At 37.3% G+C, this 17,772-nt stretch overlaps 1 protein-coding gene and 1 pseudogene across 1 annotated transcript; both read left to right on the top strand.

Annotated features, from left to right (window-relative positions):
* Positions 1–380: 380 nt before the first annotated feature.
* LOC126719893 (uncharacterized) lies at positions 381–4,163 on the top strand (annotated as a pseudogene).
* A 9,934-nt stretch (positions 4,164–14,097) lies between these two features.
* Positions 14,098–17,731, top strand: LOC126718731 (probable LRR receptor-like serine/threonine-protein kinase At1g14390). Its single transcript, XM_050421060.1, has 7 exons — positions 14,098–15,733; positions 16,078–16,211; positions 16,334–16,577; positions 16,748–16,941; positions 17,045–17,088; positions 17,170–17,281; positions 17,396–17,731. The coding sequence occupies exons 1-7, from the start codon at positions 14,482–14,484 to the stop codon at positions 17,621–17,623; spliced, it is 2,208 nt and encodes a 735-aa protein (XP_050277017.1). The 5' UTR covers positions 14,098–14,481; the 3' UTR covers positions 17,624–17,731.
* Positions 17,732–17,772: the final 41 nt, after the last annotated feature.

Genomic DNA, 17,772 nt, shown 5'->3' with positions numbered 1-17,772 from the left:
ATAACCAAATTTAGAAGCAAAAAAAATTTCAAACCATACCAGCTATAGCTCCCCTCCCCTTAATTAATTACCTAGAGAAAGAAAACAAGTGGCTGATTAAAATTGGGTAGGTTATAAAGAAGTTCAGCACACAAAAGAAAGTAACAAATATTGAATAAAGGGACTCCTAATAATACAACTCTTGTTGGGCTAGAGATGTAGCAGACTTTAATGTGATTTACTGATTCAATGCCATGTACCGCAAGTAAGGTGTAATAATATATTTATTACACTTTAAAGTAATTTCAAGCCACATCAACAGTTCACACCAAACTATAAATTAGCTTAGCTAGGCAATCACATATACCTCCTCATCCTTGATGTTATCCATTTAACAATCCATGGCTTACAAACAGACCCAGAAATATCATGGCACCGTCAACAGCATTGTCCTGGCACTCTGCTTATTTGCAGTGGTGGATAACACAGTTGCAATTGTAAGCCTCATTTATTCTTTCCAACCAAAGAAACCGAAAAAGGGCTTTTCACAGATGATTATTTTATGCATCAGATATATGATCCTACAATCATGTAAGACTCACACACTCTTAGAATTCATGTATATATCCTATGAATGAGATTCCTTCTCATTTTCCATTGTTTTTTAGTTTTTTTCACACTTTCTCAAGAACACTAATATGAAGCTTTCAATTTTGATATATATGGTTTCAGTGGCTCAATCATGGGAAAGATATTACTAATCGAAGGTACGCGAATGATGAAGTGCTGATAAACCCATTGACAGTGTCAAGACTGAGGCTGAAATGGAAGTTCTTTGCTGGCAAAGACATATCTGCAACCCCAGCAGTAGACAGTGGAGTGGTCTATTTCCCATCATGGAATGGATATTTGTATGCTGTAAATGCTTTCACTGGTGCTTCAATATGGAAGCGGAACCTTAGTGAATTAACCGGACTAAATGGAACGGGAATTGTTGTGAATGTAACTGTGTCAAGATCAACACCAACGATAGTTAATGATCTCTTAATTGTTGGAATTTATGGACCTGCTGTTGTGATTGCTTTGAATCGATCAAACGGGAAGCTCGTTTGGTCGACTCAACTTGACCCTCGTCCTCGAGTGCTGATCACCGTGTCTGGAACAGCCTTCCTGGGGTTGGTCATCCTTCATATACCCTTCAACACTGTTAGATAGGGACATGGGGTGTGTAACTGTGTATTAATCCTATCAATCCGGCCCAATATATTAATCAGGTAATACCTGTTGTACACAAACTGTTATACACAATTTTATACATATACAACTTTTAAACTTGAAGTTACAATAATTCAAATTCTTGACTTTAATTCAAAAATGGGATGTGTATAAAATTGTGTTTAGGAATTTGTGTATATCACCCAATAACTCAGACAGGTTTTTCGTGAACCATGAGTTGTGTAACTTGTGTTGGACTCAAAATATTATTTGTAAACCTTGGGTTGGGCTTCTTCTTTTTTTTGGCATAAGGTTGGGCCGTGTTTTTATTGGCAAAAATTGTCGATCCAAATGATCCAATTCATGCTATATATAATTTGAAAATTATATGTGATTTAAATTTGTTCATTTGATTTATCTAATCTAAATTTGTTTGTTTGATTTTAGTTTTTTTTTTTTTAACCCTTAATTTTAATAAAATTGGAATGTTAAGACTATTTGTGTAAATTAAAATTATATATAAGATAGTGGGCTTCAATGATTTAATAAAAACTTAATTTTGTGGCCCAACCCAAACGACCCAACCAACCCAATTCAACTTGATGCTTACAAGTTGTATTGGGTTGATTTTTAGAGAATTTTTTAACTTGAGGTTGGGTTGGGTTGAAAGTTACCCTAAAGCCAACCCAACTTAATCTAACGTTTGCACACTTATGTACTCAAATGTTATACAGATGTACAAGTTAGCTAGACGCCATTTGAGGCTAAAAACAACTAATTTTATTTTGGTATGTTTAAATTTAAATCAAATGATATTAATTTAACTTGTTATATTATAAAAATTTTATTTAAAAGTTACTATTATAATTATTTAGCTTGAAAATTATAATTAAGTTCTTATATTCTATTTTTTTATATTTTCTTTTCAATTGATAATATGAATAATCCAATTAATCTTTATTATGACATAATTAATCTTAGGTAAGATTTTATTAATTTTAATTCCATTAAAAAATTATGTAAAAACAACTATAACAATTATTGTAAAAAAACAATAAAAAAAAATTTGTTGGCATTAATTACATTATTTAAAAAATTAAGAATGTATATAGCCTTATTATCTAATTTGATATGTCAATTGTATCAAAAAAAAAAAAAAAATTGATATGTCAATTTTAGTATTTTCTATTACTTAATTTAAAACATTTTCTAAACGTTTAGGTAAATCATCAATATACTAACAAATCTATCATGTTTAATTAAGAAAACATTCGAGATATAATTTTTTTTTTTTTTTCAAACTATCATGTAGACTTAAGAACCTATAAAACCAAAATTATGGAACCTTACTCCACTCGAGGTATTTATGCAATTGCCTAAAAGAGCCAACAATATTAGTCTCGTGGACTTAATAGTCTACGTGTGTTTTCCTTATTTGATCCTTCTTTAATTGAAACCAACCTAGAAGATATGAAGTTCTTTATACTTCATTCTTTTCCATGATTTTTTATTTTTTATTTGTAATAATTCAACTGTTACAGTAATTGAGGAAGGGATTCTTGATTATTCTCATATAAAAAAACAACTACAGCAATAAAATTCTTTACTTTTAATATTTCTGTTTTCTGTGTAGGGCATTCTATGTTGGGATTTCATCACTAGAAGAAGCATTACCAGCTGCTCAATGTTGCACATTCCGAGGCAGCTTGGTAAAGCTTGATATTCGAACCGGTAGAGTCCTTTGGCAGACTGATATGCTTCCTGACAATGGTGGCAAATTATGAGATTACGCGGGTGCTGCTATATGGGGAAGTAGCCCTTCCATTGACATAATCAGGAGACATGTTTATGTAGCAACTGGGAACCTGTACACAGCTCCAGCCAATGTGACAGAATGTCAAGAAAAGCAGAACAATCAGACAACACCACCTACTCAACCTGATCAGTGCATTGGGCCAGACATCCATTTCAATTCAATTTTGGCCTTGGACATGAAATCTGGGAAGATCATATGGTCAAGGCAATTGGGTGGCTATGACATATTCTATTTTGCTTGTTTAACACCTAATAACCCTGATTGTCCACCAGGGCCTAATGTGGATACAGACTTTGGTGAGGCTCAAATGCTGCTAAGCATATTAGCTAATGGAACAATACGTGATGTAGTGGTAGCCGTGCAGAAAAGTGGGTTTGCTTGGGCTTTAGATCGTAACAATGGCAACATAGTTTGGTTCAAGGTAAAGAGTCATTAAAGTGAAATCAATACATTGTACATAGCAGCGGTGACCAAGTTCTGTTTACAAAACAAAATCCGTATGGTACATAAAAATACAACAACCAAATTTTTTTAGTCCCCAAAGTTTGGTAGCCTAGACTAATTAGGGCGATCACATATATTGTTTGTTTCCGTCATTCTATTCTATCTTATGGCATACTCTTTGTTGTTTTCATAATTGACGTGTCCTGTTGTCCTTATTTTAATGTGTTACTAAAATTGACGAATTTTCTAGTTGGCCAGACCGGATGGAGAGGAGAGAGGAGGGCAATCGGGTGCAGCCACAGACGGAAGGAGAGTGTACACAAACATTGCCAACAGCAACCGACAGAACTTCACATTAAAACCATCAAACCAGACTACAACAGCAGGTGCAAGGGTGGCATTGGATGCAAATTCTGGTGAAATTTTGTGGTCCACAGCGAACCGTAGTAATGACACTGCCCAAGCACCTGTTTCAGTAGCCAATGGTGTTGTTTTTGCGGGGTCCGTAGCTTCTAATGGTCCTATATATGCCATGGATGCCAACACTGGGAAAATTCTATGGTCAAATAATACAGTTGCTACCGTTTATGGAGGTATATCAGTGAGCTATGGGTGCATTTACCTTGGAAATGGATATACAGTTGGCCTAGCAAAATTCCACACTACTTGGACTCCTGGAACTTCACTCTATGCTTTCTGCGTTGTGTGAGAGAGCCTCATCATCCTTAATAAAGCCATGGAAAGAATAGTGTCTAGTGTCAACATTTACATTTCATGTTGAGATACTTGGAATAAAATTATGGCAGATGTTCATTCTCTATAGTAACTACGAGTGAAAGTGCTTTCATTGTGACCTATTCATAGTAGGAAGTAGGAACTAACAAGTCCAACAATGACTCATAGACATAGAGATAAGTGAATGTCAGTTCACATTTTATTTAGTTAACAAATTGCATGTTTAGATGTGCTTTAGCAACAGATGGAAATTCCTGTTTTAGGAGGCTTTACATGTAATATTACCAACAAGAATTGATGCTTCTAAAGTGTCAATTAATTAAGATTAGAATCAAACACTAAAGATACTAGGGACTGGTAAACATAAAAATAAAAATAAAAGAATATTATAACATATTACTTCATGTTGTTGTCACTGTTAGAATTATTGTTGAAAGAGAGAGAAAAAAAAAAGAAAAAAAGGAAAAATTAATATATAATGAAAACAAAATAAACATGATTCAACGTAACAATCTACATTCATACCTTAAGAAGTTACTTCGTTACTATTGGTGTAAAGTATACATTAAAAGGTGTATATATATAAGGATACATTATGATTAAAATGGAAACCATAATCATAGTAACTCATGGTCTTCTAAACAATGCCAAGATGTATAGACTATAGAGTCTATAGACTTATATTTTAATAGTTTTATTCGCCTTATCTTGCTACACGTAGCTTGATGGTGAAGGGCTAAGAACATGTTCAACCAAAAATATTATTAAAAATTAGTTGTGTTTTGGAATAAAGGCCCAGGCCTTTGGTCTGGTTTCTCAAAAAAAAAAAAAAAAAAATTATTATTATTATTATTATTAAAAATTAGTTGTATTTACTATTCAGTGAAATTATGCAATTAGAGCAACCGTATAATTTGTAAAATTTACTCCATAATGATTTTTTTTTTCTTCTTAAATTGTAGAATAAATGGTTTTACTAAAATAGACCATATTTTCATTATACATAAGTTTTATTTGAATTTATTTCAAAGGGGGATTGTTAAATATTTCACGTCGAAGTAGTGGTTAGCCTCAAGAATTTTAAACTAAATTTGTCCTTGTCACCTCATTTAATTTGATGGAGAACGTAACATTACTGATGTTTTAATGGATGATTAATAACTTTGCCCTTCTTGTGCTGGGGAAGAGTAGTAATCTACGATCAGCAGTGGCATGATAGTGATGAAAGTAGCAAAATTACGAGTATTCCTTTTCTTCCTTAGTGGGTTGTTTGGTCCCATTTATCATTCATTTTCTTGGTTGCGCATGAATTTGACTAGCTTTAATTTACTGATTCCGTGGCCTTTTGCAAAATTTGTGCGAAATGAATTATGTCTAGATTAACAAGTGAGCGTGATACTGAGTGAGGATTGTTGTCTATACATATTTCCACTAGCTCATGGTCTCCATATTTGCCGTAGCAGCCCAGCGTCGCATCTATGAAACATGTGATGTTTTTTAGTATGTTGTGCAACAGCAAAAACTCTAATCTCAATTATTATAATTTGGGGCTAGCGAAAGTGCATTCACATAAACAAAAAAATAAAACATCCACACGACACAACAATATTTATTATGGTTTAGCGAACTCCATACCTACATCCACAAGCAACACCAACCAAAATATCAACTATCAACGATATGAATTACTATAGTACTCCAAGAGTCTACCAAACTATTCATATTCTTCTAGAAGTCTTTCTCCTCTCACATGTTTCAACCGTTTGCAACAATGCCTAGTTATAAAACTTCAATCATATTCCTTGATAGACAAGAAATACATATATATTACTTCTTCAATAAAGAATATTTTTCATTCTATATCAAGGAGAATCCCTATCTTTCATAGCAAGGAAAAATATTTCATTTTATATCAAAGAAACTCAAACCAAAACTAATTAGAAATTTGAGGCAGTATTCAACATTGTAAATCTTCTTTACTCCTCCACTAGCTGTTGTGGAGGTTGAGAAGTGGGATTCCTTCCTCAGCATGAAAGTACTTGGTGCAAAAACTCTCCACCATGTCATTTCGCATGTGGCATTGGACCCTTATTAGTGCGGTATATATACCATGTGTATATGCCCAATATCAGTGAGAGACTTTCAAAACTCTTTGAAGCATAAATCTTTGTTTTAAGCGTGAGGTCCCATGACATTTAGGTACTCTTTCTCACCTGCTCAATGACATTTCCTTTATGCCCATAAAAAAAGGATGAAGGTGGGTTTTTATATTTCCTTGTGTGAGGCCCAATAATTTATGGGCCAGGCCCACTTACTCAGGGGAGAGTCCAAAGGCCCAAGCCAAAGAAGGCTATAGCCCAAGCTCAGTAACATAAAGCACAAATTGGCCCGGAGATGCAGCCGAGGACAGCTCAGTCCTCGGCTGACCCAAAGTTCCACCGAGAAGAGGGGCAAAAACGGTATAGGAACAAATTTGAAAGGAAATCTAGAATATCAAGGAAAAGCTGCCCTTACTACCCTTCCCATACAATATTCTGCACCTAACAGAGCCGTATTCTTGAGCTTTATCAACCACCCCCAACGACTCTGGGTTTGGACTGACGGGACAAATATCAGTCTTGGAAAGGTCGACCCTACACGTGGACGAAGGAAAGCGAACGCAGGCTGGTATAAAAGAAAAAGTAAGTAATTTGGATAAGAGGCTGGAAAAACTGGCCAAAAAGGAGGGCCTCCAGGTCCACCTCCAGGAGAAAGACTCCAGGGGTGAAAACGCCTTAAACACGTATGAACACCACAAAAAACCCACTGCCGGGTAACCAAGGCCTAGCCTTTCAAACCCACTCTCTACAAATGATATTGTCCGGGCCTTTTTACGTGCGAACCCAACACTGTTGTGGTTCGTTGCGTATCGTGTCCCTACAATTGGCGCCGTCTGTGGGAAGGGCTTGCGCGTTGGCTCGGGCGGCGGTGGAGTTAGGCTTTTGTCGAGCAAGGGTCTATGAGGATGCCTCTATGACCGGCGACACATTGTTGTTGTTCCAACATAAGTTCCCACTAGAGGCTACGCCTCGCAGTGCCAATGGCATGGGCAAGTCTAGGGGCTTCAAACATCAAGCTGACTTCACCCACCTTATTCAAGGAGCTAACCTTTAGAAAATAAATAAATAAATGAACAAAAACTACAAGTTTTGGACAGAACTAAGGCCTTGCATGGTCCTCGGACTCAAGCCTCTGGGGAAACCAACTACTTACAACAAAAACTACAAGTTTTGGACAGAACCAAGGCCTTGCATGGTCCTCGGACTCAAGCCTCTGGGGAAACCAACTACTTACAACAAAAACTACAAGTTTTGGACAGAACCAAGGCCTTGCATGGTCCTCGGACTCAAGCCTCTGGGGAAACCAACTACTTACAAGGAAAAACTACATTACATGGACCTTAGGATCTATCTGAGAAAAACTCTCCATTAACAATTGGGGTAATTCCTAAATTGTAAGGATTCTCAAGTCTGCTCTCGGATCTTCAGCACCAAAGGGATCGATGCAATATAGAGCAATATGTTGCCTAAAATACAATCGGAGTTCCCTACTGCTCAGTCACCTCCTCGGATGAATTATTTAGAGATTATCATTCTCGGACGGTATTCTCGCACTTATTACAGAATATTCAACTGTCACCTCGGTTAGTTTCCTAAGTTTAACTTATTATGAATTATCGTTATAATGCCTGGTAGTGTCGGTAAATCAGAATTAGTTGGATTATGTTTCAAGGTTTCCTGCTCTAAGTATCATTGAAGAAAAACACACATGGAGCACACCCATTCACAAAGTAGTGTTGCAAAAAGAAAAGTATTCAGAACAAGTAAATAAATTTCCCTTTTTATTCAAACAAAGAAATAGTACAGCGTACAATGAAAAGCTGGAATCAGCTTATATCAAAGCTAACTACATAATCGAAAAGAAAGGCACAAGAGAATAAGATAAAGCCGAGGAGGCAGCACAGAAGAGAGGTTGGCTTCTAAAGCTAACTACATAATTGAAAAGAAAGGTACAAGAGAATAAGATAAAGCCGAGGAGGTGGCACAGAGGAGAGGTTGGCTGCTGCTTCAAGACCTTGTTCTTCCTCAATACTTTTACATGCCCATAACTCAGGCAGCAAAAGAACCCAGCTTGGGGCCTGCACCATCAAAGAAAAGGTGCAGAGAGAGCCCAGCTTCAGGCTAGCGCAGCCGAAGAAAAGGTGCAGGGAACCCAACTTGAGGCTCACCTCGTTGAAGGAAAGGTGCAGGGAGCCGGAAGTTGAGGAGCCTACCCCAAAATTTGCCTGCGACAAGGCAGACGGCGCTGATGCGGAGAATCTTTCTTCTGACACACCAAAAATCTAGCGTGAACAGAACCTGCTTCAGATTTTGACTAAAAGGAGGAGAAACACCATTTCTCCCTTCGTCAAGACGAAGTATTTTCTTGAATCTATGCCCCCCATGCCCAGACCATACTACCTTGAATCTCGCAAGGACCCGGCGCCGCTGTGGCGGAGGGAGTTCCTTCACCCCAACCCGCACCTCAAACATGTTATACTAAGGGAAGATAGCACCGGATAGGGGAGTTGTAATTATGGCTTAGGGATTATGGTTTGGGAGGAAACTAAAGGATTTGTGTGTAGGTAAAGCAATTTTCTCTCCTATTTATTTAAAAAGATAAGGAAGTGGCATTTAATTCACGTAGTGTCCCAAGGAACGCTACAGACAAAATGGCTCCGGCTCAATCTCCAACGCCACCTGCAACCATGAGATTAAAGGATTATCGTGAAGGCGCATCTCGAACACTAGGACGTCAAAGGGGACCGCGTGACCGAAGAATACAAGAATGCCTCTTAATCCGATATTGTGGGGTTAGTGAATTCACGGCCCAGGCCCGTTCTGCATGGGAGCCCAGGGGCTACGGCCCACGCCGAGGAATATCCATTGCCGAGGACAACCTCCTGCTCGGCACCTCATGAAATACCTGAGGAAAGGGAGAAACTGAGTTCAGGGGCAGAACCAAAGCATTACATGGTCCTCGGACTCAAGCCTGCGGGGAAACCAACTACTCGGATGGGGAAAGTCCTCGGCTCAAATATTGTAAAAGGTTAAGGCCAATAAGAGTGTTAAGAAGATGGCGAAACGCCCCACTATTTAGTAGCCTAAGGGGGCTGTTCATTTTGCGGGTGATATGTCTTCGGATGGTTACTTCCTACACCGTATCGAACATCCAGTTCTCATCTCGGCTAGTTTTGGGGTAAGTATCGTTCTTCACAGGTCGGCATTGTTGTGCCAAACAATTCTATTAAAGTTATGGCGACATCTTTTTCTTAGCAAGTATTTTGGCCCTAGTTGTCATTGATTCAAATGCTATATTATTGTGCCGAATAGCACTTGCAAATTCATAAAAACGCCATTCTCTTTGATAAGGGGTTAAGGACCTAAGTATTGTACTCTAAGGTCGGCGGTATTGTGCCCGACCTATTCGGGCAAGATCTTTTTATTAACCGTAACTTCGGTCCTAGACGTCGGTCACGGTTTAAAAACAAAAACAATTTTACAAGATTGTATGTCTATGCATTGCGTTATCATTTCGAAAACATAAAGATAGAACATGCGAAGTAAAATGATAACAATTTTTATTAATATAAAGATGTATTACAACGTACAAAGAGGGGCTTAAACAAGCCTATACAAAAGGTGAACTGCCGAAACAATAAAAAAAAATAAAATAAAATAAAACATCAGCAATGCAGATAAGTAAACGGTCAGGTGTCTTTTAAACTCGTCTCCGAAATCCTTCCAAACTCTGCCTCAGTATTGCCCATATTGAGAGAAGGACCTTCTCTAGAAAAAGATGAAGGAGATGAATGAGGAAGATGGAGGAGATGAATGAAAAGAAGGAGGAGAAGAAGAGGGAAGAGATGAAAAGAAAGAAAGAGGAGCAAAAGAGGGAGAAGGAAAAGCACCAGGATGGATCTGGTGGTGGAAAGAAGAAGAAAGAGAGGCAAAGGGAGGCGCCAGTGAATGAAGAGAGGAAGAAGCAGGGGCACTTAGTCCCTGCCCCAGTCCTGACTCCTAACGCACGGGTGCCATGTTAGATATGCTCATGAGAGAGCGGGTGGTACTGATAATGGGTGTCCTCGGCTCAGTCACGCCGAAAGTGGAACGTGACGAGACCCTGCTTCGGATTTTGGCTGAAAGGAAGGTGAGGCAAATCTTGAGTCTCCGCCATCCTTGCCCTGACCGAGCCATTTCGAGCTTTATCAGAACATGGTGTTTTTGGGAGGGGAATGGCTTCTTCATTGCTTATGACTATGGTGAACGTATCACAGGTTGAGGTATAATCAGAGGGTAAAAGTAAACTCTGGGAGAAATCTAAGGATTTCAGATTTCCGGGGGATTAAAGGGATTCATGTATGGGAGAAACAACTCTCGTCTTTTCTCTTTATATAAGGAACGAAGAGGAGGGTACTAAATGTGTTCAGATCTCCAAGGAAATCTGCAAACAAGAATGTGCCTGTTCCGCTCCCCCACACCATCAGTAACCATTAAATCTGAGAGGTCTCGTGAAGGGAAACTATTAAAAACATGCTTCGGATAACCAAATGGCATGAACGTATCGTGAATAAATCAAGAGGAACATCTCGTAGACCGGTGCATTTCCTGGGCAGGTGGAGAATTGCCAACGTCAGTGAAAGGCTGAATTAAATGAGCCATAATAAAGGCTCGGTATTATCAAAACCCCCCTCTCCAACCAGGAGGTCGGACAGCAGGGTTTTGAGGGGCTGTTGTGAGGCCCAATAATTTATGGGCCAAGCCCACTTACTCAGGGGAGAGTCCAAAGGCCCAAGCCAAAGAAGGCTATAGCCCAAGCTCAGTAACATAAAGCACAAATTGGCCCGGAGATGCAGCCGAGGACAGCTCAGTCCTCAACTGACCCAAAGTTCCACCGAGAAGAGGGGCAAAAACGGTATAGGAACAAACTTGAAAGGAAATCTAAAATATCAAGGAAAAGCTGTCCTTACTACCCTTCCCATACAATATTCTGCACCTAACAGAGCCGTATTCTTGAGCTTTATCAACCACCCCCAACGACTCTGGGTTTGGACTGACGGGACAAATATCAGTCTTGGAAAGGTCGACCCTACACGTGGACGAAGGAAAGCGAACGCAGGCTGGTATAAAAGAAAAAGTAAGTAATCTGGATAAGAGGCTGGAAAAACTGGCCAAAAAGGAGGGCCTCCAGGTCCACCTCCAGGAGAAAGACTCCAGGGGTGAAAACGCCTTAAACACGTATAAACACCACAAAAAATCCACCGCCGGGTAACCAAGGCCTAGCCTTTCAAACCCACTCTCTACAAATGATATTGTCCGGACCTTTTTACGTGCGAACCCAACACTGTTGTGGTTCGTTGCGTATCGTGTCCCTACACCTTGGGTAAGGTTTATTGAGCAATTTTGCATGATCAAGTGGTCTTCTTGCAAAGTCTGGGATCCTTGGAGAGGTTTTACTCTTCCCTATATATTGTGCAAAATAATAAATTAAATTAAATTTGTGAATTTATTCCAAAAAGGAAATTGCTGAATATTTCACATTGAAATGGATGGTAGCAACCTCCTCCAATATTTTAAATTAAATTATTCATTCTCAACCTCACCTCATTCAATATGATGGAGGCCATACCACATGCATAATTTTAACAAAAATAATAATAATAATAAATAAAATTCAAACCACATGCTCTCTCTCTCTCTCTCTCTCCAATGTCATTTTCTTCCATTTGAAACCCTATATTTCACTTAGATTTCCTCTCTTTTTTCCCCTTATTTTTCAGTTTGGATATAGAGTTGAAATTAATTTGAGAAAATGTCATTGTAACTTTGCTATTTTATTTTTTTAAATATAGTAACAAATAGAAAAGATTCAAAGAAACTTATTTAATTCTCTCATCATTCATAAATATGTTGTAATGCAATAATGATTTATTCATTGAACTAGTGATACCATAATCAAATCATGACTTATTAATTGGGTCCAAATTATCAAACTAAGTATAACGGTTTAAGGAATAATGATTTTACATTAGCAATTAATATGTTATCAAAAAAAACATTAGCACTTAATATAAAACTTAGTGTATCTAAGACTAGTTTTGTTTAGTGTAAGTAAGATGATTCAATGAACTAAATCTCACATCCGGGGAGAGATGCTATTAGCCCAATAAGCCAACATCTAAGACAAATTACTAAAATAATAATTCAATAATAATGAGATGCAATCAAGCTGGCAATATTTTTCTATTTCCATCTGAATCCAATGGGATTTAGGGTTTAGATCAAAATTTGATCCATTGAAAGCTCCTTCTAACTACTCAATATTTATTATGCTTCTAAATTGTGATAAATTACCAATATACCCTTTTCTAGCTTTTGTTTGGCATCTATCACTTTTTAGATGTGACCAATGTTCTTAATACACTAATGTAGAAACTGTGATGAATTATAGAGCCCTAGACAGAAAGTCAGTGTCAGTGACCCCTATGCTAGCTTGGAAGATGAAGCCATTCAAGAGATATGAGGACTTAGCTAGTAATTGCAGTATATTAAAAAGAATGCCGTCCTTTCAAGGCATGTCATGTGCTTCTTTATTATAAAATGCCAATTCTATCACTTTAATATATAAGAACAAAAAGAACCATCTATATTTATCTTATATTAAGGTCCTTTTTGCAACCAAAACTAGTGGTTCAAGATCCAATCATATCATAAATCTTAAGGTGAATGATTATATAGATCAAAAATAATCATGGGTATAGCAATCCAATTAAAGAATCCAAATTATCTTGCTTGCATGAAATTAAGCCTCTTCAATAAACAATACTACCCCATCGAATCTTGCTTGCAATTTGTCTTTTGCAAACAAAATCTTGTTCCCAATGAGACCTAAATAGGTAATTACAATTAACAAAAAACAAACACATTAAGCTGGAAAGAGCAGCACCAAGTAAAATATGGATATGATACAAGGGATTAGGTATAACTAATAAGTCATTAAAGTATGTTTGTGTCCACACACTTTTGCCTCTCAATCAAATTCAGCACCCCACTTTTTAAGGGCACCTATCACCGACACAACTCTCATTGTCACCAAAACCATGGGCCTTTTATGTAATTGCATGCAACAATTTTCGGACCGTTATATTTTTATATTGACATTGACGTTGTGCACTCATTATATTCATGAATCATGACTTTGATATACCTGAAAGTTAAAAAGAAAGAGCAAAAAGAGGCTACCACTTCACAAATGTCACGTGCTTGTGGCACGTGACTTTGAGATACTTGCGGGTCTACCTTAAATAACGTGGTCAACACCGAGGTTCTCGCATGGAGGAGCATCTATATATGTAATTATGTATAGTATATTTAAGTCAGAGCCAAAAATTTCTTTGACTTTTGGATTACAATGGTGAGAATCAAGAGAAATCAACGGTTTAGAGAACCCTCTAGCAATTTAATTTGATAGTCTCCGCAGCATATGATCAGGAATGGACTCCACTTCTGTGTTTTCTTGGTTGCTTTACTTTATTAACTACTAGTACATAGAAATCTCACTCTATCTCATCTCTCGTCTCTCCTTTTTTTTTCCAATTCTTAATTTTTTTTTTTTTTAAACAATGTTATGAATACAGAGTTTATGAAATATTTATAGAAACTTTTTATAGGAAAATAAAAAAGTAATTAATTTTTTTAACAGTTTTTTATATTTTTCATCAAAGCTGTATCAAAACTTTCTTAAATTAGTTCATTAACAAATATCCTAAAAACACTCATTAAAAAGAATTATTTTTATTAACAACATAACATGAAAAAGACTGAAAACATTCATTGTGTTTTAAAATTTTTCACTTGGTCAAATATTGGCCTCATACTTTCCCAAGAAAAACTTTTCTTGGTAGTGTATGTACAACTAAGCATGCCCTTTTTGCTCCTCAGCCTTTTTTAAACATTTCTTGGATGCATCTGCAACTTTGTTAAAGATTCTGCAACAACGAGTAAAACCCAAATCACTCAAATTATTCTTTATTGATTCTTGAGATCAAACCCATGCTTCATTTCTTTCAACAAATGATTGTAGTTGCAAACTTGTAATTGCAGATATGGTTCTTCATGTTAAGTTATATCATTTTGCATGACTAACCCAACCATTTTCTCCTGCAATATAGTTGGAATTTGAGGCTTTGCATTGAGTTGTATTTGCCTGAGAGAATGGAGAATTTCTTTGTTTCTTTCTGTTTCTTTTTTCCATCACTCATAATCCTTGCTGTGCTTGCTCCTAGTTCAACTGCACAGTTAAGTCCAATTGAAAACAGAACTCTTTTCCAAATTCAAAAGCTTCTTGAATACCCTGAAGCTCTTCAGGGATGGAATAATTGGACCAGCTTTTGTTACCTCCCTCCCTCACCTTCTCTCACGATTGTATGCACAAACAATCAAATAACCGAGTTTACTGTCATTGGAAACAAAAGCTCCCCTTCTCATAGCCCAAAACCAGCTTCTGGGAAATTCACTGTTTCTCAGCAAACTCTATCTGAAACATTCTCCACTGATTCTTTGTTTACTGTTCTAGCAAAGCTTTCAAACTTGAAGGTGTTGTCACTTGTGTCCTTAGGATTGTGGGGTCCATTACCAGCCAAGATCAATCGGTTATGGTCACTTGAAGTGATAAATATTAGCTCAAATTTTATTTATGGAGAGATTCCTTCATCAATTAGTACTTTGAAGAATCTGACAAGTCTTGTTTTGGCTGATAATTTGTTCAACGGAAGTGTACCAGATCTTAAAAGTCTAGTACTTCTCCAAGAGCTGAATTTGGGTGGCAACAATATTGGACCTGAATTTCCCTCACTAAGCAACAGTCTTGTAAGTATAACATTGAGCAACAATTCTCTGAGATCTGAGATTCCTTCAGAAGTCAAGAACTTTGCTAAGCTGCAACAGTTTGACATCTCTTCAAACAAATTTCTTGGTCCAATCCCACCTTCTCTGTTCTCTCTGCCTTCAATTCAGTATCTTAGTTTGGCCCAAAACCAACTAAGTGGGGTTCTTCCTATGAATATATCATGCAATGCTGAGCTCAAGTTTGTAGACATTTCACAGAACCTATTGATAGGAAAATTGCCATCCTGTCTGGGATCAAACTCTTCAAACAGGTCAGTACTATATTCATGGAACTGTTTGTCAAGCAGTAATTACACAAAGTATCAACATCCATCTCTGTTTTGCAACAAAGAAGCATTAGCTGTTAAGCCTCCAAACAAAAGCAAAGAGGAGTCCAAATCCAACATCAACTTGGGCCTCGTACTTGTTATCATTGGATGTGTGGTGGCAATTGCTGTGGTTCTTGGATTGCTGGTTTTGTTCTTTGTCAGAAGGGTAGAAAGGAATAGAAGTGATGATAACAGATCTGTTGCTGAAAAAATGTCCATTCGTAGCTCCTCAAGATCATACATTGATGCAAGTAAGGCAATCCTTCTGGCTTTCTTTTTTTTCTTTAAATCTACTGAACATAATGTGGATAACTACTTAATCCAAGTCTTTGAACCAATTCAATTCCTCAAATGGTCATTTTGAACTTAGATACAGTTTCGTAAGTATTGTACCTTAGGATCCCCAATTATATTCAACCATGTGACTGCATTGCCTAATAAGTTTTCTTAAAAGGGTAGTTTAGAACTTTAGATTTTTCATTTTTTATAGCTCACTGCTTTGAACCAATGTATCCCTTAAAGGGTGGTCTAGAACTTTGGATTTTACTCATTTTATGTAGCTAATGAAAGTGACGAGTGAATTGGCTTTTCACAGGGCGTGTAGCCCAAACAATAAGGTTAGCAGCACTCGGGTTGCCACCATATCGAGTTTTCACATTGGAAGAGATTGAAGATGCAACAAATAACTTTGACCCAACAAATTTGATAGGGGAAGGATCTCAAGGACAGGTAAAGCATTTAATTCAAACTGTTTTCCTGATCAGTATGTGAGTTATGTCACAATGTAATGGAACCCACCAAATTCAATTCTCTTCAAATTGAAAGATTGCGAATTTGTTTGTTTGATACAGCTCTATAAAGGTCGGGTAGGAGATGGTTCAGTGGTCCTGGTGAAGAGCCTGAAATTGAAGCAAAAACATTTGTCACAAAGTTTGATGCAGCACATGGATGTGTTATCCAAGCTGAGGCATAGGCATTTGGTCAGCATCCTTGGCCACAGTATTGTCACTTATCAAGACCATCCCAATACAGCTAGCACTGTCTTTATTGTTCATGAACACGTCTCAAATGGATCACTGAGGGACTATCTTAATGGTAAAGTCAGTCAACAGCACGAATGATGGACTTTCTGAAATTTTATTACATAAACTTCACAAATTAATGTCATATCAGTATGTAAATATTTTGTAGCAAAATTGATAGTCGCTTTAGCATTTTTCAACTTGAAATCTTCAATGAAGTAAATCTTTTAATCTGATTGGCAGATTGGAGAAAGAAGGATATGCTAAACTGGCCACAGAGAATGGCAATTACCATAGGTGTTGCTAGGGGAGTCCAGTTCTTGCACACAGGGATTGCACCTGGCATATTTGGGAATAAATTGAAGATTGATAACATTTTGTTGGATGACAGCCTCACAGCAAAAATTAGCAGCTACAATATTCCCTTGCCATTTAAGGTTAGAAAATATTGTATACGGATTAACTTGTAATACATTTTTGCATATCATATTTGATTTTAACTATTTTTTTGTGTAAATTTTTGTTATTTTAATATAACAGGTAGATTCAGAGAGCCCCCTCGGTGGACAAGACAATCATTTGAGGTATTGATTCCTCGTCTCCTTTTCTTGTTTCTTTGTTCTGCAATAAGACCCAGCTAATCTTACTAAGCGCTGTATATACAGAGCTGAAATTGCAGAAAAGGAGGATATTTATCAGCTGGGAGTTATTCTACTTCAGGTTATTACCGGGAAACTGATAACATCAGCTCGTGAAACGAATGAGCTAAAGCTAGAGGTACTAATAGTCTAATACAATTATTCATCTTTTTTCATATGTACTTTCAATTCCATCATACATTTCCAGCCGTAAATTCATTGGCTTCCATTTTACATGTTTTCTACACAACAGCTAGAGAGGGGCTTGACAGAATCAAAATTAAGGGCTGCAACCGATCCCTCCATTCAAGGAACTTTTGCATATCAATCATTAAAGACCACAGTTGAAATTACCATCAACTGCCTCGGCAAAGATCCGAGCAAGCGCCCTTCAATTGAAGATGTTCTCTGGAATTTGCAGTACTCAATTCAAGTTCAAGAGGGATGGAACAGCAGTGGAAACCTAAGTACCCAGATGTAGTGCTTTAGTTGAACAATTTTTATACTGCTGTAACCGGCCGCAGTCATGATGCTTTGTGATACAATGAGCATATAAATAACCGTAAATATAATTTCCCTTTACCCTGCATTATTTTATCGTATTAGTATTAAGTTTCTACTATTCTTTCC

This window comes from Quercus robur, chromosome 3 (genome assembly GCF_932294415.1).
Source record: "Quercus robur chromosome 3, dhQueRobu3.1, whole genome shotgun sequence".
NCBI lineage: Eukaryota > Viridiplantae > Streptophyta > Magnoliopsida > Fagales > Fagaceae > Quercus > Quercus robur.
This window is presented reverse-complemented; position numbering and strand designations above follow the sequence as displayed.

Excerpts from the sequence above, each read along its gene's own strand:
- LOC126718731 (XM_050421060.1), top strand. The coding sequence starts at position 14,482 with ATGGAGAATTTCTTTGTTTCTTTCTGTTTCTTTTTTCCATCACTCATA. Across the intron at positions 16,578-16,747 it reads ACTGAGGGACTATCTTAATG|ATTGGAGAAAGAAGGATATG; the intron begins GTAAAGTCAGTC and ends TCTGATTGGCAG. Across the intron at positions 17,089-17,169 it reads GGACAAGACAATCATTTGAG|AGCTGAAATTGCAGAAAAGG; the intron begins GTATTGATTCCT and ends CTGTATATACAG.